Source organism: Spermophilus citellus, assembly GCF_964194105.1.
Source record: "Spermophilus citellus genome assembly, chromosome: 7".
Classification (NCBI taxonomy): Eukaryota; Metazoa; Chordata; class Mammalia; order Rodentia; family Sciuridae; genus Spermophilus; species Spermophilus citellus.
In genome coordinates this window covers 74,457,869-74,481,027 of record NC_138188.1, presented here as the reverse complement: position 1 = coordinate 74,481,027, position 23,159 = coordinate 74,457,869, and the positions used below count along the sequence as shown (strand labels likewise).

At 34.6% G+C, this 23,159-nt stretch overlaps 1 protein-coding gene across 5 annotated transcripts in view; it reads right to left on the bottom strand.

The window, feature by feature from the left end:
- Window positions 1-23,159, bottom strand: part of MFN1 (mitofusin 1) — a 38,929-nt gene that overhangs the window by 12,992 nt on the left and 2,778 nt on the right. For 4 of the 5 annotated variants that reach the window (XM_081301235.1, XM_081301236.1, XM_081301233.1 and 1 more), the window contains exons 3-10: window positions 21,915-22,050; window positions 16,979-17,141; window positions 15,008-15,132; window positions 13,290-13,398; window positions 10,963-11,070; window positions 7,399-7,552; window positions 6,583-6,650; window positions 1,649-1,770 (exon numbers count right to left, since the gene is read on the bottom strand). In XM_081301235.1, the coding sequence (XP_081157361.1) occupies window positions 1,649-1,770; window positions 6,583-6,650; window positions 7,399-7,552; window positions 10,963-11,070; window positions 13,290-13,398; window positions 15,008-15,132; window positions 16,979-17,141; window positions 21,915-22,050 (985 nt within the window). The remainder of the gene's footprint in view (window positions 1-1,648; window positions 1,771-6,582; window positions 6,651-7,398; window positions 7,553-10,962; window positions 11,071-13,289; window positions 13,399-15,007; window positions 15,133-16,978; window positions 17,142-21,914; window positions 22,051-23,159) is intronic. The other variant, XM_081301237.1, reaches the window with a different exon arrangement.

The following is a 23,159-nucleotide window of genomic DNA, read 5'->3' as shown; positions in this document are numbered from 1 at the left end:
ATGACCCAAGGAAAAAAGAAATCATGTGCTTCAACACCTGAAAGTATTCAACTAACGTTCATTCGTGAAATACTTTATAATGATGGATTTGCTATAAACTACACTGTCTCTCTGCCCATGTGAACCTAACTCTTACAAAGGGTTGATAAAGACTCTACAAAGCCACTGAACACTTCACAGATATAAATAGTCAAAACAGAACTCAATTGTGACTTTAATAAACAAGTGTCAGCAAATAGTACCCTGGCAAGACAAATCCAGTCATGTGCCAGTTTCATGTTGAAGTTTTCTTTGAATACCAGTACATTCACTCAGTTGCCTGTTTATATGTATATATCCGCAAAACTGAGCAGCTGCAAGATAGATAGTACAGATCTGGCCTTTCATAGGAAATTTTGTAGAAGTTTGTTTATCCCTCCATGGCACAAAGACCAAAGGCATGAGACCCTTTCAAGATCTTTGCTAAAAGGATTGCCAAGAGTTAATATTACACAAAGTATCCTCAAATCACATCTATATGCTATATTTGGTTTGATGTCTCATAGTTTTAAAAAATAAATAAGGTCAATCTGGCAACCAAATTTTGGGTACTATAATAAAGCATTTGAGTTGGAAGGGGCTTCTATAACAACACAATCTCATTATAAAAAGGCTACATAGAGGTACAGCACCAGGAATGAGATCAGACTCGGGGTTCACAGCCTTGTGTTCTATACACTAGGTATTTTCTCCTTTTGACACATGTATTCCTGAAAAAAGTACTAAAACCAAACAATAGACTTAGATAGGATATGGGGGCAGGGGGTTTCCAGAAAGAATAAAATTTCAATTTTACCTCCTCTTGGATTTTAATCTTTGATGCTTTGTTATGTTTCCTTGAGCTGGCTTAAGCCCACTAAAAGTACAATTGAGGCTTAACATCATTACTTCTGAAAACATATCTAATAACATCCTAACCTTTGCTTCAAGTATACCAAGTTAGTGAGAATTACACTTTTCAACAATACAGTTAGTACTTAAAGGTTTACATTTTCAACTTTAAACAAGAATGAATCATGGGTTGAATGCAAAAAGAGGATCACCTGATTTGGAATCCTTCAGAAAATTCTGCTTGAAGAATTTGTTCTTCCACTGCTTTAAAGATATTTTAAAACCACTAAACATTCTAAAATCGCAATTTATACACATAAATGTAGTGATCCAGGAAATATAAACATTGTGTTCAAACAGGTCACAGAATTAATCAATATTCATATTTTCAAACATTTAAAAAGCACACAAGTAGCCAGGAGTGATGGTGCATGCCTATAATCCCAGCAACTCAGTAAGGTGAGGCAGGAGGATCACAAATTCAAGACCAGTTTCAGCAACTTAGGAAAGCTGTAAGCAACTCAGGGAAACCCTGTCTCAAAAAATAAAAAGGGCTAGGGACATAGCTCAGTAGTCAAGTGCCCCTGGCTTCAATCCTCAGCATCAAAAAAAAAAAAAAAAAAAAAAGATATACACAAGTAGGTATCAGTAAAATTCACAAGACTTGATTTTAGTGCACAAAACTATAGTACAATTTTACAATTTAATATCTTAGTCTTAACAAAAGTCTGATATAGAAAAACTAACATTTTTATGTTGCAATAAAATGAACTCATACCTTTTCTCTGCTGCTGCCACGTTTACTGAATCCATTATGTTTTTCACAGTATCTAGTATCTGTTTAGCTCTGATAGTGTGCTGTTCAAACTTTGTTTTCACTGCTGACTTCGAGATACACTCCTGCGAGGGGCCCAAGCCATAACACATTACTGTAATTCCATCACAACATTTTCAGGAATTTAAACACAAAAACTTGCTGATTGTAACTTAAACCAAAACAGAAACAAGGGTAGAAATAAAACAAAAAAACACATGATAAACACAACTTAAAATTACAAAGGTTAAAAAAATTAAAAGCTTCAAAAGTAAAAAGGATTTTAACAGCAAGTTCTTATCTTTGTGTTTTTTTACACAGTAATGTGGCATGGTTTGACTAATATTTTAAAAATAAATGGCACTATATTTTCAATGTTAAAAAAGGTTTCCACATCAGAATTACCTATTTGGATCATATTATACAATTTTAATCCATCTCTCTTATTTTTCTCATACTTATATAACCTATAAAGTTCTTAAATGAGTTTTGAATTAGAATATTAATTTAAAAAATTGGTTGATATGAGGGCTGGGGATATAGTTCATTTGTTAGAGTGCCTGCTTTGCATGTACAAGACCCTGGGTTTAATCCCCAATACCATAAAAAATTAAAAAATTAGTTGAGTAATATGGTGATTCATAAAGCTACCAAAAAGGACTTCTACAGAGTAAAATGTCAACAATTTGAAAAATAATATTTAACAACATAGGTAATATTTTAAGTTATTTACAGAAAAATATCTATAGCTACTTCAAAGACAATAGTATTATCACTAGACGACAGTGTGGTGCACACTGGTCTGAATGATGCCCTATACCTCATTTGTTTCACCTTCAAGCTAACTGCAGCTCATAACCATCAATAGCTGTACAAATCAAATAGTGTTTTATAAATAAAGTACATCAGAATGCATCACATATAGTAACGGACACAATTATTTGTGAAATTTTTGCTTGAATTTTCAATATATGCAATATTACTGATCTAAATTTATTTTTACTGTGATTCATCAAGTTTATCAAATTATAATATTACAACTGAACTCATTTTTTTTACTTCATGGAAAGTCAAATTCTATAGTGACATTTGAAAACTATAGGGGTTTACATAGAAAAGACATTCAGTCTGAACAATTTAAGAAATGCTAGCCTGGGCCACATCAGTAACTACAACAATTCTTCATAGGAGACATGTTTATCTTCTATAATAATTTTTTTTTTTTGGAGGGGAGAGTGCCAGGGATTGAACTCAGAGGCACTCCACCACTGAGCCATATCCCCAGCCCTATTTTGTATTTTATTTAGAGACAGGGTCTCACTGAGTTGCCCCACCATTGCTGAAGCTGGCTCTGAACTTGTAATCCTCCTTACTCAGCGCCCTGAGGTGCTGGGATTACAGGTGTGTGCCACTGCACCCAGCAATAATTTTTTTAGAATTATGGTTATATCACAATTCCCTAAGATGGATACTTCTATAAAAGTATTATATTTAGTTGTTTATATCTTTAACTAGTACAAATTGTTAATTACATCCTGAAGCTCATTATTGTCCCTCCTTTGTAAAAATAAATAGCTTTCTAGGTTTAAAAGGTATTCACTTGGCACTGAAGTACTATGTTTATTATTCTGAAATGAATATGTTACATGCTCATTAAATGTACTACTTGGCCAGGCTGAGTGGTGCATGCCTATAATCCCAAAAGCTTGGGAGGCTGAGACAAGAGGAATGCAAGTTCAAAGCCAGCTTCAGCAATGGCAAGGAGCTAATGAACCCACTGCCTCTAAATAAAAAATACAAAATAGGGCTGGGGATGTGGCTCAGTAATGGAGTGCCCTTGAGCTCAACCCCAGGACCCAACCTCAATTAAAAAAAAAAAAAAGTACTACTTATAACTTAGACTCAGCCCTGTCTCTAAAATTATGTATGCATTTCATTCAAATAGAAAGCCTTTAATCTTTCTCCCCTCTTCAGTATTTTGAGGTATAAAAAACAGAACAATTCACTTCTTTAGGGATAGGGCACGTGAAGAAAATCCATTTATAAAGACAACTCAGCCCATTCATTTCTTGATTGGTCTACCTTCACTTTTGCCCACGGTGAATATCATTTACACATCATTCATTTTCACTAATCTTCAAAATATTAGTGGTATGCATTTTAAGTATTCCTATCCCATATATATCTAAAACAAAGGTTAAACATTCCAGGATGTTTCCTTCTATAAAACCACCAATAATTACCTAATAGTAAATGTCTGAATTGTAAACTACTTATTTTTTAATAACCAAAACACAACTTGAATTTTATTTTAAATAGCTGTCTCATAAATGTGCCAAATTAAGCTCCACAAAATTATAATAAAAGCATAAAAATAATTTTAAAAGAAAAAGGTTAAAGTAAAATTTATGTTCCTCGATGAAGTAAATCTAGATATCAGCAATGAAGATCCAAATTCGTAGATAACAGCACAATGTTAGAGCTAGACTAGACAGAAATGAAAAGATCTTGAAAAGTTATTTGCTAAATATAAGTTATTTTTTGATTCAAAAACACAATAATGAATAAATATAAAAAAGAAAAACAATTAAAAGTATCCTAAACTGCTATTTCCAATTATACACAGGATATTAAAAGGCAGACTAATATGCTAATGAATCTCCATGGGAAAATATACAGCTTATAGAGTTCCTAGATTTATCAGAAACTCTAATTTTCCAGAAAGTTAACTCTAATTTTCCAGAAACTCTAATTTTCCAGAAAGTTAAAAATACGATTATATTTATTTATTTATTTTTAATATTTATTTTTTACTTATCGGGGGACACAACATCTTTGTTTGTATGTGGTGCGGAGGATCGAACCCGGGCCGCATGCATGCCTGGCGAGCGCGCTACCACTTGAGCCACATCCCCAGCCCCTAAAAATACTATTATAAACCAATTTAAATTCCCTCATGTCAGAATATCCTATAGGCTCCTTTAAAACTTAATGATTGAGATTCAAAATAGTAATCATATGCCAATTAAGTTAATTTTCTGATGTCCTAATAACATAAGGAAGCTACTGATCATATACTATTATATGTATAGTTTGTTGTTAATGTGTATCTAAAACAAAAATAAACTGCTTTTTTCTTCTAATGAACTGTTTTTTTCTTCTAAAAACAGGAGCACCTGCATAGCATGCTCAAGCCCCAGGTTCAATCCCCAGCACTGCAAAATATATAAATACACATACACACACACACACACACATATAATAAGAGACTAGTTCCCAAATCTACCCGATTACTGCAATCACTTGGGGAACTTTGACTATACATAGATTCCTAGGCCAATTCCAGCCCAACTAGATCAAAATTTCTGGGAACCTCAGGTGCCTGCAGTTCTCCAAAGTAACTCATGTGATTTTAATAATCACATGATTTTAGGTTTGGGAACCAATGTTCATCAGCTAGGTTTGGGAACCAATGCTCTATAGCACACATCTTTTATTCCTCTCCTTCCTGCCCCTTCGAGATATTCTGGGAAAGCAAAAGGTGTACCATGAACCAATATGAAAGATATGTAAATGGACAAAATAGTATGATTTGGTAGAATAAAGAATTATAAACATTCACTATATATATATATATATTTTTTCCTTGTCAAGAAATACAGACAAGGAAACAGAACAATACATGCTCTCTCAACACATTTTCCACATGGATGAAGTAAGTGGAAAGCATGAGGAAAGTATCAATTCTCTTGTGGAAAAAAAAGGAAAGAAAATAAACAATATTCTACGAGTAACTGGGAATCCATGTATCCTTTGGCTTGGTTTGAGAGGACATCTACTGATATTGCAGGAACCTCTGAAAAAGTAGAGTTCTTACTAAGGTAGCATATAGTGAGTTTTCTTTCTTAAACACTTTGTCTTCATATGTCTAAAGGTCTTTCCTCCTCTTATCAATTTAAAGATAAGGAAAAAGTAAACAAATTTTTAAAATTCTGCCAAGCACATTCAACTTTCAAGTCTGTCCTACTAAGGCAATTACCACTTAGAAAGAGGAATAATTACAGATGCCAGATTTCTAATTCTAAAGTCTCTGTGTTCATTCATAAGTGAGAAGTTGATATGGAATCTATGCAGTACTATATTAAATAGGGCTATGGAAGGTTTTAGAAGATTAATATCTTAAGAACTTTTTATTCAAATGTAGGATTTTTAATGTCTCTGAATACTCAAGTGCCTACATTATAAGAGATTAATTATCTTCTCTCCCCAATACTATACACACATATCAGTCACACACTTTGGTAGTTTCCCACCAGATTCCTAATGTTGGAGCTGTATCTTAATTATTTTCTATTAACTCACTTGTTCAGAACACTTGATACAAAATGAGGAGAATGAATAGGTTGCAATACACTTTAGAAATATTGTAAAATTGTATCAAATGACATTAAACATGTCCTATATATCTCCAAGAATAGTATGGTATCAAGAGAGAGAGAGAGAGAGAGAGAGAGAGAGAGAGAGAGAACATGATTTTCACTTTGCTCTCTACTCCTTTCAACAGCAATTACATTTGTTTGCTCTTGCTTCAAATAACTGAACACCAAGAATTTCATACATTGCACAACACAAGCAATAATGAAAAAACTTTCTCACTTATAAATACATAAGGAAAAAGAATAAGGAAGAAATTATAATCTTTAACTCTCAATTCTTACAGATCATCCATTTTGCTGGGCTTCCTTTCTTCCAACTTTCCTTGTTTCACTTGCTGTGTAAGTAACTACACTAAATAACAGCAGAGGTTATTGAAAGATAGATAGTGAAAATGAAGTTATAATCACTCTCCAGCCAATTCAGGAGTTTTGCATTATTTGATACATTGACAAAATTCCTACCTCAAAAATTTGTTCAAAATTCTGAAATTCCTGTAATCTTGCCTGAAATCCTTCAGCAAGTGCCCCACCTGTAATATACAGGCAAAGACTTTTTTAAATCTAATATATCAATCCCTTTTATCCATGAGAAATATGTCCCAAGACCCCTAGGGGATGTCTGAAACTACAAGATGTACTGAACCCCATATAAACTTTATCTACACATATATACACAAATTTGATGCCTTTTCCATCTTAACCAAGCATTTATCATGCACTGTGGCTGAAACTTTTGAAGCTGGAGGTACAAATTTCTTTTTCTTCTTCACAATTTCAGTTAGAAGAGTAATTCTTACATAGATCTTAGCAACCTCAGCATACAATATTTTTTTCTTTATTAAATCAAGTATTTTTAACTTTTCACTTAAAACAAGCACTTTATAGTATCTCTCTGGTGTATGTCAATTGCGGGCATGAGTAACTATTTTTGCTCTTGGGGTCATTACTAAGTAAAGTAAGGGTTGCTTGAACATCAGCTCTGTGATTACTAAGCAATCAACATGGTAACCAAGATGGCTGAGTAGTGTATGGAAACCTTGAACAAAAGGATGTTCCATGTTGTCTGGAATGGACAGACTTCATAATACTATTCAGTGCACAATTTAAAATTAACAATCTATTTCTAATATTTTCCATTTAAAATTTTCAGACCATACCTGACCATAGATTACTGAAACCACAGTAATAAGAGGGGGACTACTGTATACAGCTAGATTTCCAGCATAATATTGTTTTTTATATATATATTTAAAAGGAAAACCTATTATTAATACATACCACCTTCTGGCATCCCCTGTATTTTGTGCTTTCTAGCAGTAAGAACTTCCTTTGCTGAAACAAAGAAGATACGATTTTGTGCTTCTAAACGATCCACAACTTTGAGCTCCTCTACCAAGAAATGCAGGCATCTTTCCATGTGTTGTCTGCGTACCTACAAAGAAGAATATTAAAGAATTCTAACAATTTAAATAAACATAACCAATGAACATAGGTCTATACTATACTTCATTTACAATGATAGTATAGGAATAGTCCCATATACCTAATAAATCCAGAATTTTTTTTTAATATTTATTTTTTTAGTTCTCGGTGGACACAACATCTTTGTTGGTATGTGGTGCTGAGGATCGAACCCGGGCCGCACGCATGCCAGGCGAGCGCGCTACCGCTTGAGCCACATCCCCAGCCCAAAATCCAGAATATTTTAATAAATAAAGTTCAATACTTGACAAGAAATCTTTCTTTTAATGATCTTCCTTTTGAACATATTTAAAATTCTAACAAAATATCAAATATTATACAACCATTATAAATCATACTGCAGACAAATGTTAATATTTAATGGCATGGAAATGTCAAATCTGTATTAAGGATATACATGATTTTATTACAAAAAATAATGAGTATATAGATGTGTATTAATTAATAATAGTGGCAAGCTGGGCCCAGTGATGCATGCCCAATCCCACCAGCTAGGGAGGCTGAGGATTCAAAGCCAGCCTCATCAAAATTGAGGCGGTAAGCAACTCAGTGAGACCCTGTCAATGTGGCATATTGGTCGAGTGCCCCTGAGTTCAATTCCCAGTACCTCCTCCAAAAAAATTAATTATAGCAGCAGAGAGGCAAAGCCCATAAAAATCAGTGGCATTTTAATTTATTCCTTGTTTTCCTTTTCTTCTCTTCTACTAGACAATGAACCCAGGGATATTTTACTTTTGAGCTATAACCCGTGATCATTTTTTCAAACTTAATTCTGACAGGGTCTTGGTAAATTGCTGAGGCTGGCCTTGAACTTGTGAGCCTCCTGCCTCAAATGGTGCCACACCTGGCCCTTATTATTCTTTTATTTTCTAAATTTCCAACAATGAAGCTATTAATACCTTTGAAATCAAAAAATTGGCTAAAATGAAGCTATTTTGTATGTGTGTGTAAATAAGAAAGACTGGTATTTTTAATGGAAATTTTTTTAAATTTTAATGGATATTAAAATGGATATTTTTAATGGAAATCATTAAATTACAGCTTGGGAGGCTGAGGCAGGAGGATGATGAGTTCAAAGGCAGCCTCAGCAAAAGCAAGATGCTAAGCAACTCAGTGAGACCCTGTCTCTAAATAAAATACAAAATAGGGCTGGAAATGTGGCTCAGAGGTTAAGTGCTCCTGAGTTCAATTGCAGTTACCCCCCCCCCATAATAGCCCTAATTAGAAGAAAAATAATCAGTTATAGCTTTTTGTTTTTTATGAGCTATGGAAAATGCAATCAGAGTGTATAAAATGAGGCTATCTTAATTTTGAAATCAGAACATAAATAGTTTATTTTCTTAGGAACACTAGGAATTAAGGTTGGGAAAAATGTATTAGCTAAGTACTAGACTTACAAGTTAGGCTTAAGATACTAAAATGAGCCAGGGACAGTGGTACATTCCTATAGTTCCAGCAGTTCCAATCGGTGAGATGGAAGGACTGCAAATTCAAGACTAACCTCCGCAATTTAGCAAAGCTAAGCAACTTAGTAAGACCCTGTCTCAAAATAAAAAATAAGGGATGGGGATGTGGCTCAGAGTTGAAGCAGCTCTGGATTCAATCCCCAGTAACAAACAAAAACAAAAGATACTAAAATGAGAATTAAGAATTAGAAATTATGATCTAATATTAGCCTTTTGCATTATGCTAATAGAGATCTATTAAGACTTAAGAAAATTAAGCTAAGAGGAACGTTGAACTACGTGGGGAAGAACAATTTGGAGTGTTATTTCCTAATTCTACAATGATTAATTGAGACCCCAATTTAAAAATGTATCATTACAACAGTTAATAATATCAGGAAACAAAACTGTCTTATGCAAAATTCCAATAGGGAGGAGAATGAAAGCAAATTATCTAACATGTAAACAGTGGTGGAAGAAGATTTTTAACCCTTTATTCTCTAAATTTTTTACAATAAACTCATACTATTAAAATCAGAAAAACTAGTATCAAACAAATTAATATGATATAGGCCAAATACCAGATTAAAAAAAGAGTTTTGAAGATGTAAACTACCTGTAGTTCTTAATATGCTGATAGGAATATAAAATGCACAAGCACTTTAGAGAACTCTTGAGCTGCATTTACTGAAACTGACCATATGCTTAACCTGTAATTCAACAATTCTACATACATACATATATGTACATATTAAATATATATCCATCATTTACAGATCTCTGCATTGGTGACAACTTAGATTAGTCAAATTTGTTTGAGCAGCTATGCTGTGCTACAGGATGGGAAATGACATCTTTAGCCTCTACCTACTGGATGCCAGTAATACACTACCCCAGTTGTGACAACGAAATTATGTTCAGACATGACCAAATATCCTCTGAAAGACATAATCAACCAATCCCCCCTAAGACTCATTGGTGTATATACGTCCAACAAAAACACATACAGAGGACACCAAAAGACACATACAAGAATATACAGAGTGATGTTATTTACTAATATACAGCAGCTTAATATAGAAAAATAGGGCTGGGAATGTGGCTCAGAGGTTGAATGCTCCTGAGTGCAATCGCAGTTACCTGCCCCCCATTATAGCCTTAATTAGAAGAAAAATAATCAGTTATAGCTTTTTGTTTTTTATGAGCTACGGAAAATGCAATCAGAGTGTATAAAATGAGCTCTCTTAATTTTGAAATTAGAACATAAACAGTTTATTTTCTCTTATTATTAACAAAATAATTACAGGATACAATACCATATATCAATGAGAATAAACAACTATGTATAACACAGATGCATATGACAAACACAATGTTGAACAAAAGAAAACAGACACAAAGGTAGATACTATACAATTCTATCACATAAAGTTGAACAACTGGAAAAATTAATCTGTGTTTGAAGTCATTTTACGCATTTAATTCTTGGGAGAGAAGACAAGAGGACAGGAGAGACTATGAGGGGGGATTCTGGGTATTAGGAATCTTCTGTTTTTTTTTTTATTTGGACTCTCACACAGGAGTGTTAAACTTATGAAATTCAAAGAGCTGGATACTTAAATGATTTATCTATGTATTTTTCTGTTATTTTATACTTCAATAAAAAGTTAAAAAGAAAAAAGTTTCTCAAGTACTGAAATGATTAGATAGTACTTTATAACACAATTTTTCTTCAAAATAGTTTAATATTTTAGTGTCTATCACTAATCAACTTTAGGTATTCTGTAATCATATTCTTTTCACAAGAGAATACTTCTTATAATGTTCTATGACATACTTTTCTCAGACAAGTATGTATTGAAAGTATTCTCAGACATGACTGTATTTAAAAATTTACAGGAAAAAAATAACTTACATCTTCCATATATTCTGGTTCTGATGCAGAAGCATCCCAACGATTATTCAGTATGAAAATATTAGGCTTGGAAAGTCGTTCATTCACTTTGTGAAAAAAATGTTTCTCCTGGAAAACATTAAAAACAAACAGTAGGGCTGGAGTTATAGGTTAGTGGTAGTGTGCTTGTCTAGCACATGTGAGGCACTGGGTTTGATCCTTAGCATCATATAAAAATAAAATAAAAATAAAAGTATTGTGTCCATCTACAAATAAAAATATTTTTAAAAAACAGTATATTCACTTTTAAATGATACTTTCTATTTGAAATTTTTACTTTAACTTGAACCATTTATTCAATAATGATTAACATCCACTGATAAAGGATCCCAAAACACCATATGCACATTAAATGTTTCAAAGATGAGAAAATTAACATATAAGAAGGCAAAAGTGATAACTGCTATTGCTCCTTTTGAAATTTAACTAATATTTATCAGACTCTACTACATGCAAGATATAATTGGAACTGTTGGATACAATAATCCATGCTCTCAAAAGATACCTAAAATCTTTTTTTTTTTTTTTTTTTTGATACTGGAGATTGAACTCAAGGGCACTCAAACACTGAGACACATCCCCAGCCCTATTTTGTATTTTTTATTTAGTGACAGGGTCTCACTGAGTTGTCTAGTGCCTTGCCTTGCTGAGGCTGGCTTTGAACTCATGATCCTCCTGTCTCAGCCTCCTGAGCTGCCCTAAAATCTTTTTTAAGAGTTATTAATGAGGGGGCTGGAGATGTGGCTCAAGCGGTAGCGCGCTCGCTTGGCATGCGTGCGGCCCAGGTTCGATCCTCAGCACCACATACAAAGATGTTGTGTCCGCTGAAAACTAAAAAATAAATATTAAAATTATCTATCTATCTATCTATCTCTCTATCTCTCTCCCTCTCTCTCTAAAAAAAAAAGTTATTAATGACAATGTAAACTACTTACATAAATCAAATCATAAACAGAGAAAGGTATAATCCACAAATACTATATCTAGTTCAAATTAAGAAAAACTCCATAAAGAAGGAAGTGGTAATAAAAGATGGCCTTGAAAGCACTATTAACAGAGACTGTTGAAAGATGGAAATTTCAGAGGTAGACAAATTATAGGTAAATAACAGCATAAGTCCTAGGCATGCATGGTGGCACACACCTACAATCCCAGCAACTTGGGAGGCTGAGGCAAAAGGATCACAAGTTCAAGGCCAGCCTCAAGAAGTTAGGGAGGCCTAAGTCACTTAGAGAGACCTTGTCTCAAAACAAAAAATAAAAAAGGCTGGGGATGACTCAGTAGTTAAGCACTGCTGGGTTCAATTCCTAATACCAAAAAAAAAAAAAAAAAAAAAAAACCCAAAAAAAGAACAGCATAAATATAGAATATTGTAGTGTACATGGTAACTCCAGCTACTCAGGGAATTGAGGTAGGAGAATCACAAGTTCCAGGCCACCTTGGGCAACTTAATAAGTCCCAGTCTCAACATAAAAACCCAAAAAAATAAAGGGCTGGAGATGTAATTCAGTGCTTATCTAGCATTTGCAACACCCTGCGTTTAGTCCTTCAGTCCCCAGTACTACCAAAAAAAAAAAAAAAACCCATAAACAAAGGACCAAGAATCTTCAATACTGAACTTCTTTTGTGTTTGTGGGAGAGATCTATAGACACAAGATAAGGTGACTAGGCTGGGAGTGTGGCTCACTGGGATAGCACTTTTACTTTCATAAACATCACGTGTAAGGCCCTTTGTTTAATCCCCAAAATCTAGACAGATATCCTGGATAATCTACATTTAATAGCAGTCTAAAGTGTATCCTGGTAAACTGGAACCTACAATATATACAGGTAAAGCTGAAAAAGGGTAACAAAACTGAAAATATGAAAAGCTTTGCCTGATAAATGGTAGAAAGTGGGAGTGGTTTGTGCTTTATGGTCCTATGGAAACACAAATGCTTTCATTCACCCAATTTTAGATTTCTTTTTTTTTTTTTTTTTAAAGAGGAGAGGGGAGAGAGAGAGAGAGAGAGAGAGAGAGAGAGAGAGAGAGAGAGAGAGAGAGAGAGAGAATTTTTTTTAATATTTATTTTCAGTTCTCCGCAGACACAACATCTTTGTTGGTATGTGGTGCTGAGGATCAAACCCGGGCCGCACGCATGCCAGGCAAGCGCGCTACCACTTGAGCCACATCCCCAGCCCCTAGATTTCTTTCTAATACATGATTTGAATTTCACTCACTTTTTGGAATTAAAATGAATATAAATTAGTTGAATGACCCCAAACACAGTAATATGATTATATCCTACCGTGTTCATTAGTGTTGATTCCGAGTTTGCAACCAAAACAAAGACATCAGCATCTAGGCAAAACTTATCAATCCAGCTATCCAGTTCTGTTGTAACATCTGTGCCTGGACTAATAGGAATGAAATAAAGATTGAATTATATGAAATTTTTTAAAAAGAAAATTTAGGTTATACAATTTTGTTTAGACTTTCATATATTATTTGAAACCTAAAGGACCATGATTGCTATGATTCCTAGGAAATTTTAATAGTAATTTTTGACAAAGCAAGTAATATAATCAATTTTTAAATCTTCTTAATCTTTATGTTCAAAAAGATTGAAAAATAAAATAAGTACTAAAAAACAAAACTAACTAGGCTAATAGATAATTAAAAAATGAGGTTCTAAGAGGTATATTGGTACAGCTCAGAGATTTAAGTGCTTTTAAAAGCACAAATAATAAAAAATAAAATACCCTCTGGTAGATATAAATTTAATATACCATCTATACTATAAAAATTACAGTGAAGGATTTGCCTGTTGTATATCTTGACTGGTGGGATTATGGATATAGTTCAACTATGAAATAAAGCAAAACTGACTTAATATTATATTTAAAATATTTTGATTTCACAAGAATCTTCTCTCTCCTTTGAGTTATCCCACTGATTATAATATGAGACACTTTTCCAATAAGGAAAGCCCATCATCAAAAACAAATGGTTTATATAAAACACTGAAATTTTAACTGAATAAAGAACACACCAAAATTTTTAAAAACATTAAATACCTTTCTTAGCTAATGATAGTGATAACTGATACGCATAATCATTTTATTAAGAATCAGTATAGTAGGATGATTTTTAAAACATCACAGGGACTGAGACATAGCTCAGTGGTAAAGCGCTTGCCACTTGCCTTCCATGCATAAGGCCCTGGTCTCAAATCCCATACCACAAAATAAATTAATTTAAAAAATAAAAACTATCATATATGCAAATTAATCAAAGAGCACTGAAAAAAAAATCCAAAAGCATTCTATTAGCTCTTGAAAAACAAAAAGTTGTATGAGTTTACCAATAAAGTTATTTTGGGAAACTAAAGAACCAAGTCACAGGCCGGGTGTGGTGGCTCACACCTGTAATCCCAGTGGCCTGGGAGGCTGAGGCAGGAGGATCATAAATTCAAACCCAGCCTCAGCAATTTAATGAGGCCATCTTAAAATAAAAGAAAAAAGGGTTGGCGATGTGGCTCAGTGATTAAGCGGCCTTGGGTTCAATCCTTGGTACAAAAAAAAAAAAGAACCAAGTCTTGAGCTGAGGATGTAGCTCAGGGGTAGAATGCTTGCGTAGCATGCACAAGGCCATGGGTTCAATTCCCCAGTAAGGCACATGCATGATACAAAAAGAATCAAGTCACTACAGCTAAGAAAAATATTTAAAGTTATTACCTCTATAAATCTAGTTGTTACTCTAGATATCTAGAGTTAGACAATTTGTAACTTCCAATCATTTATCCAAACTATAAAATTGTCTTAAGGAACCCCCCAAAATGACTATCTTTTAGAATTTCTTCTAATAAAATTAAGACTATACAACTTGAAAACAGAAACCAACACTCTGAAATGAGGCCAAGTAGCAACTGAACATTTGAAGTTTTGTGTAGCACATGCTATAAGCAGCATTATTTTATTAAATAAACGTATACCCTGAGAAAAAACAGTTCATATGTAATTTTACCTGTCTACTAAAACCAAGTCATCTCTCAATAGGGCACATTTTGCCTTTGGCCAAAACACATGCACAAGACAGCCAGCTTTCAAGTCTTTGTCCATATGGAGGGCATGGGCCAGCTGATTAACTGTCTAAAGCAGGAAAGGAAACAAAAAAAATTTTACTTGTAATAAAAACTTTTTAAAGATTTAAATATTCTGATTTGGCACAATATCATTTTTGCAAAAGACAGAACCTCAGATAATTTGAAATATAACATCTGAGCGATGTTAAGAAACCTCAGCTTTGAAATAATACAGTAGGGAAAAAATGGTTTCCTTCAAAAAGTTTACTCATACTATCTTACAAAATCATCATGGTTGGAAATATTCTAAGTGACCCAACAAATTGAACTCTAGCAATGGAATCCTATGCAACTCCTAAAAGTGACACTGGTTTTACAAATCGTTATTTTGTAATCTTTGTTCTTTTGGCCTATTTGCATTCTCTTGACTCTTCTAAAACCAATATGTATTGATAAGTATCAAAAGAGAAATATGAGAAGAGATATTGTTATTAAAATAGTTTTAAAATCCCTATAGGAATAGTGGAAGCAATATAAAAAGTCAAATAATTTTTTTTTTCCCCTCAGTACTGGGGATTGAACCCAGGGGAGCTTTATCACTGAGCTAGATTGCACAGGCTAATAAAATTATGATAGCAAAAGTACCTATCTAACAGAATTGTGATGAAGTTTAAGTTATTATAAGTGCTTAAGATAAACACTTATAATAACTTAAATTTAAGTTCTAAACTACTATAGTACAAGAATCAAAGTTTATTTATATTGTAAAGCAAACTTCTACTTGAGGTTAACAAATTTAAATGTGGGAGTAGGGAGAGGAGGAATAAAGCAATGAAGGAACAAAATTGGAAGTAGAGAACAAAGATCAGGAAAAAAGAGAAAATTTCTTTAAAATATCTCACAACATATTTTCCCTTGAGAATCTAAAGCTACAAATAAGTATGAATTATGGCTTGGTAAAAATCCTAATTACAAAATATTAGTGATTCCTGTACAGGTTAAAAGTTTGAAAAGTATTTTCATAAACATAATTTTTTCTCATAACAAAAGTGAAGGGTACAATCAGTCCAAGGAGGTAAACTAATATAGACCGTTATTCTAATACTAAGTCAAACAGCAAACCCATAGAACTAGACCTATGACTTTACCTTCAGTTTAGCAAAACCTAAAATGGCAAGAATCTTCAATACTGAACTACTTCTGTGTTGGGAGAGATCTATAGACACAAGATAAGGTGACTAGGCTGGGAGTGTAGCTCCCTGGGATAGAACTTGTACTTTCATAAACATCATGTGTAAGGCCCTACGTTTAATCCCCAAAGATGGGGAAGGGTATCTAAAATGAGACACTGCCTTACCAATTCCTTTCAGCTCAGAGTTAACATCTTACAACCTAATTTCTACTTTATTCTTTTATTGGCAGAAGGAGTATGGTGACATTGAATTAGAAATTTGTGAAAGGCATTGTGTCCAACTACAACTAAATAAAAAAAAAAAAAAAAGGAAGAAATTTGTGAAAGGGCTGGGGATTAGCTCAATGGTAGAACCTTTGCCTATAATGTGCAAGGTCAAGGAAGGAAGGGACTGAGGGAAGGAGAAATAAATCAATTTGTGAAAGCTAGGGAATTGTATTAGTTCTTATTTAATAAGTCTATAACATTTATTTACAAATATGGTTAATAACTACTCCTAAAGTAAAACACAGTTAAGGACAGGTTTTATTCTTTCAATAATTTCACTCTGAAGCAAAAGACTTTTACAAGAACTAAAATATCAATGATGCCTTTAAAAGTTATGAATAAAAATATAACAATACTTCCATCTTCAGCAATGTAGCCATCTTATAAAATTTTAAAACTTCAAGGACACTGATGCTGGTATACTATGTTGCTAAAGGTTAAATAAATACTATACCTTCACACTCTTTTTTTCATCTGATCCTTCTGTCATAAGATAAGCTTTATCTCCATCAGTTCCTTCAACACTTAGGAAGCAATTGGTTGTATGGCCAATCCCACTAGGGAGAACTTTGTCCCATAACATTGCATTGATAACAGAGCTCTTCCCACTGCTTGTTCTAAATATACAAAATCATGAAAAACAAAACATTAACAGTAAAAAAGTTAATTCTTTCACTAGGTTTCACACCAACTTTTTCAAAATTCCAATTTCAATGGAAGTTCATCAGATTGTATTTTTTGTTAAAAAAAAAAGTTAACCTCACTTAAATATTAAGAACGTATATTTAAAGTAGGAGCAGAGAACACCAGAAAATAAACCCCACCTTTTTCATGCATCTATCCTTAATTTTTCTTTCTCAGTTCTTGTGGAAATTTCAAATCAGAAGTCAAAATTCTGTAATGCTCCTCCCATTATAAAAATAGGGTCTAATGTCTCATCATCTTAAATCTGGGCTGATTTGTGACTGCTTCAACAAATAACACACGTCAGAAGTGACACTGGGTGACTTCCAAGGCAAGGCATAAAAGGCAATGAAGCTTCTGGCCTGTTCACTGGATCACATGCACTTGGAGCGTTGCCATGTAAGAAGTCCAATTACTCTGAATCTGCTGCACTATGAGGAAGTTAAGCTAAACAGAAAGGTCCAGCTAAATACTCTAATTGAAAGCCCTATTCTTCTACTCTTCTCGGGCAAGTACCAGACATGTGAGTAAAAAGATTTCAGATGATTCTAAAACTCAGTTGTTAAACCTCCTCCAAATCTTCATGAGGCTCCAGATACCATGGAACAAGGAAAGACAAGACATCCCTGCTGTGCCCTGTCTGAATTCTTGATTCAGAATCAGTGAACATAATAAAATGGTTATATTTAATTTGCTAAGTTTGGGATAATCTGTTATGCACTTATACTTCTGAAGATACTGAAACCCTAAGAACACCTCATACCACTTTAAGAGCTTGCTTTCCAATCAGCTCAAAACCCAGAAATTATTCAGAGCCTTTTGCTTCACTGCAAAAAACAGCATCTTTATGGTACATGCTTCACCTCTTTCTCCCAGTCTAAGAGTCATACTCTACTTGTGTTATGGATATTGCTCCTCACTTCCTCCCTAAGGAACCACTTCATCTTAATTATCTCAACAGTGCTCCCATTGCCACTACACACATCTTACAATGATACAGATGACCTCTCTCAAAATTAATCCTTTTAATGACTACATGAAGCTTTGCTGCAGTGATCCTCAAGAACAGTCTGGGTCCCCCCATCCCCATCAGAATCATCAGGTAAGCCCACTAATGATGTAGATTCCTAAGATACCCTGTAAACCTACAGAATCAGAGTCTGGTAATGCTCCCAGAATGATTCTTATGTGCACTGAAACTGGAGACACTGTCACCTTGTTTTCCCAAACATTAAAGAAAAAACAATTGTTGGGGGTGGGGGGGGGTCCTTCCCAAAGGCACCATGCAATTCTATAGCAGACACCAATGTTGTGTCCTTTAATTCATTTCTGACATTATCTGCCTAGAGATAGTGTCAGATCCTACAGGTCAAGAGCTTAATCTCCTAAGTCCATCCCCCAATTTAGATACCAAATGAAAAGTTCTAGGTTATGGTCTGTGCTTCTGACCAAAAAAGTTTTAAGTTAGGGTTCCCATAAACCCCCTTCCTGGGTCCAATAATTTGCTAGGACAGCTCGGGGAACTCAAGGAAACACTTTACTTCATTTATTAAAAGGATATTATAAAGGACATATGAATAGTCAGATGAAGAACTAGATAGGGCAAAATAGGAGGGAAAGTATCCATTCCCTCTTGGGATGTTCAACCCTGCCAACACTTTCAGCAACCTGGAACCTCATCAATCTGGATTCCGAGTTTTTAGGGAACTTAATCTCCAGCCCCCAGCCACCCACCTTCCTGGAAGTTGGTATGTTGAGGCTAAAAGTTCCAAACTTCTTATTACTTAATCTTTCTGATGACTGATCCCATCCTTAAGGTAGGCAGGGGCTCCACCCTAAGCCACTATATTAGCATAAACTCAGGTTTATTCATAAGAGGCTCATTCAAAATAAGAAAAGCTATTCTTACAACTCAGGAAATTCCAAGGGTTTTAGGAACTCTGTGACAGGACCAGGGTTCAAAGACCAAATATATTTCTGGCTATATCCAGGCAACACACACTTGTCATCCCAACTACTCAGGAAGTTGAGGCAGGAGGATTGCAAGTTCAAGGCCCGCCTCAGCAAATTAGGGAAACCCTGTTTCAAATTTTTAAAAATGAAAAGGTGTAGGGATGTAGCTTCATAGTACAGTGCCCCTGGGTTTAATCCCTGGTACCAGGAGGTAAATAGAGAAAATATATTTGTTTACATTGTGTACCAATTCTAATTTTCTTTTTACCTGTCTAGAATCTCTGTTCATGAAAGGTTTCTCATCCTCTCCCTAATTCATTGTCTTTCCTTTTCAAGACACCACCCTTTTCATATTGAAAGCTAATACAGATGTTCCTCAACTTATGATGGGATTATACATGGATAAACCCATAGTAAATTGAAAATACCATGCTGTTGAAAATTCACTTAATGCATCTAACCTCTTCAACATTATAGTTACCATCATATAGACTATAGTCGTTTTTATTTGTAATCATGGGGCTGATTTGGAGTTGTAGCTTGCTGCCACTATCCTGAGTCTGGAGAGTATTATTTCATACATCACTAGCCCAGGAAAAGATCAAAATTCAAAAGGTAATTGCAGCTGAGTACACACTGCTTTGTACCACAAAGAAATCAGAAAAAAAAAAAAATCGCTATTAGAACCATGGTAAATCAAGGACCAGCTGCTTGGACCTACCTATTTCTCCTTCTCAAGTAGTGCAGCTTGAGTCACTGCCTCTTCAGGAGGCTTCTTCCCACTCTTACTCCACCCTAATCTGAGGTACAACCTCTTTTACGGAGCCATCTCACTATCAAACTCTTGTTGCCAAGTGGAAGAAGCAGAAAATGAAAACACAAAATAATGGAACTTTGTAAAAAGCTTTGAAGGACACAAGCAGGGTGCTTCAAGAAAGAATGACTGAGGGGCTGGGATTGTGGCTCAGAAATAGAGGGCTCGCCTAGCACATGCAGGACCTGGGTTCACTCCTCAGCACCACATAAAAATAAAGGCACTGTGTTGCGTCCATCTACACCTAAAAAATAAATGTTTAAAAAAAAAGAAAGAAAAAGAAAGAATGACTGAATGCCAGGTATAGTGGCACACATCTGTAATCTCAGCAAGTTGAAAGGCTGAGACAGGAAGATTCCAAGTTCCAGACCAGCCTCAGCAACTTAGCAAGGCCTTCTCTCAAAATAAAAAAAAATAAATAAAAAGGGCTGGAGAGGTGGCTCAGTGGTTAAGCATCACTCATTTCAATCCCCACTATCAAAACAAAACAAAACAAAAAAGAATTGTGAAGGAATTTCTTTGACAGAGTAACAAGGGAAGGCTTCTGAAGTATTAATATTTAGGATGAAATCTGCAGAGTAATCTAGACAGAGGAAATTGCAAGTACAAAAGCCCTAAAATGGAAAGTAGAAGACCTATGAGGTTAGTTCAGTGAATAAATGCTCCTACTGGTACTGAGGTAGGATAAAATAAAAGAAATAGAAGAGAAACAGAAAGGAAGGGCAAGGAAATAAAATTTTAATTCAGAAGTTCTGAATATTTTTCCAGGCCTCTCATTCACCAAGCCAATCTTTCTCCCAGGCCTACCATTCCCAAATTTCTGGGAAATCTATAAATCTTAAATTTGTAAATCTTAACCATAAATTCACTTATGATAATTACCTTGTGCACTGTTAAACAGCCCACCAGATTAGCCAAAGAGACATAATATTTTGAAAAACTTATAATTTACAGAAACTTTCCAACATTATCTATTGATCAGATAATGAACACCACATTGGCCTAAGGATTCTAAGAATGATCAAAACACCATAAGCGATTGAGCACCAGACTGTAATCATCCCTACATATCTTTCCATACCCACCACTAAAAAAATTTCATATAAAAGAGCAAAGAACCCCAAAAGTGCATCTCTCACACTTCAGATGGCCCACATTCTCCTTTGAACATGTATCTGCATTCCTAAATAAATCTGTGTATGCCTCTGCCTGGTGTGTGCTGAAATTTTTTTTTATCATTCTGGACCTAACTAGTTCTAAACTGAGTTCCTGCTTCTGGGAGAGAAGGATCCTCAGGATCCTCCTCTGGAGATATCTCTTCTCCTGTGACAGGATAAAGCATGATGTTTGTGAAAAAAAGTATGGAGCTAGTCAATCATTTGTCTTTGCACCTCTCATGCCTAACAGAATACACAATATACAGGAGTTAACAATTAATTTTATTTTCTTTTTAAGGTGTTACAAATCAACCCAGGGGCTGGGGATGTGGCTCAAGCGGTAGCGCGCTCGCCTGGCATGCGTGCGGCCCGGGTTCGATCCTCAGCACCACATACCAACAAAGATGTTGTGTCCGCCGAGAACTAAAAAGTAAATATTAAAAATTCTCTCTCTCTCCCCTCTCTCACTCTCTCTTAAAAAAAAAAAAAAAAATCAACCCAGGGCCGAGTGTGCTAGTTGAGTGCTCTACTACCCAGCCCATTAACTGATTATTAAATTAATGTGTAGGCTGTGGCAGAGATTACTCTATCATTCCAGACAATTACACTGAGAAATTCCTTTACATTCTAATAGCTTTCACATCTAACACAGGTACAAACTGTTGGGGTGTGTGGGAAGGGAGGGTAAATATAACTTGCTGAAACATCAGAAAAAGCTGGGGATATGACCAAGAAAAGCTGATTTCTAGAAACCTACCTTAGAAGAAATAATAAAGGATTACCTGCCAAAAAATGCCACTTTCATGTGTCTCCGAGACAGCACCTCACCAATGACAGAAAGCTTATTTTTACACCCCTGTATTTCCACCAAATCATCTTCAGTGGCTATTCGATCAAGTTCTGGATTCCTGTATATTGCTGCAAAATTGAAATGATATTAGAAATACCATTCAGTGGAACACCTAAAACTATATATTTTGTTCTACATTAAAATATTTGAAAAATAAAAATGCTCATAGTCTAATGAGTATTTGGTAAAAGATCCATGCCCTGTTGCAATGGTTCATAAGAATACTGCCCAAAAGAATTTCAGACATTAAAAATTGCAAGAATTTATTATTCATCTAGATTTCAAAAATACAAAGTATCTACCTGACATAAAAATCCAATTCCAAAGAGAAAAACAAAAATCTAATAACCACCTGTTACTGTTCCAACTAACTGAAGCTGAGAACCTGGGCCTACACGCTAAGAAATAAACGCTAAGAAATAAGAGTTTAAACAAAAATCCTTCATATATTAAGATATGGTTCAGTTTCCAGGCTAAAAAAGACCTTGCAACCTTATCACTTCTTGTTCTGCTTCCTCCAGGGATGGAGCAACACAATTCACTCAACATGAAAAGGCAGAGGAAAGAGAATTACAAGTTAAATCCCACTTCATAGCTTTAATGATACCTGCCCACTCTAGCTCAACCCTTCCTCTTCCTCTGCTCTTCCAAGCACCAGGGAACTAGAAAAACCTGGGTTTAAAAGCAGAACAACCTTTTCTACTTGTTTTATTTTAGGAGTAAGAGATAAACTGATATTTGCAATCTTATCAACTCTTTTTCCAAAGTAAAGACATTTGCCTATCTAAATGATCCTAATTAGAGACAAACAGTGCCACTTAAAACTTACTCACTGGGGCTGGGGTTGTGGCTCAGCGGTAGAGCGCTCACCTAGCATGTGTGAGGCCCTGGGTTCAACCTCAACACCATATAAAAATAAATAAACAAAACTTACTCAGTGCTTGTCTTATTAAACTTAAATTTTCCATCTCATTTTACCTTTCTATACATTAATAAAAATATGTGCAATTTGGTAAATAGCACTGGCTAAAGTATTACTACACTTTTTCATTTTACTTTTGTTGTTCCTGATCTGTCTTTTTTGCAACACTTTTTTCTGAGGTTCTAGAACCAGTAATAATGAATTCAGATTCAAATCTTGCCCTTTTCACTAACTCAATTTATTAGACTCATCACA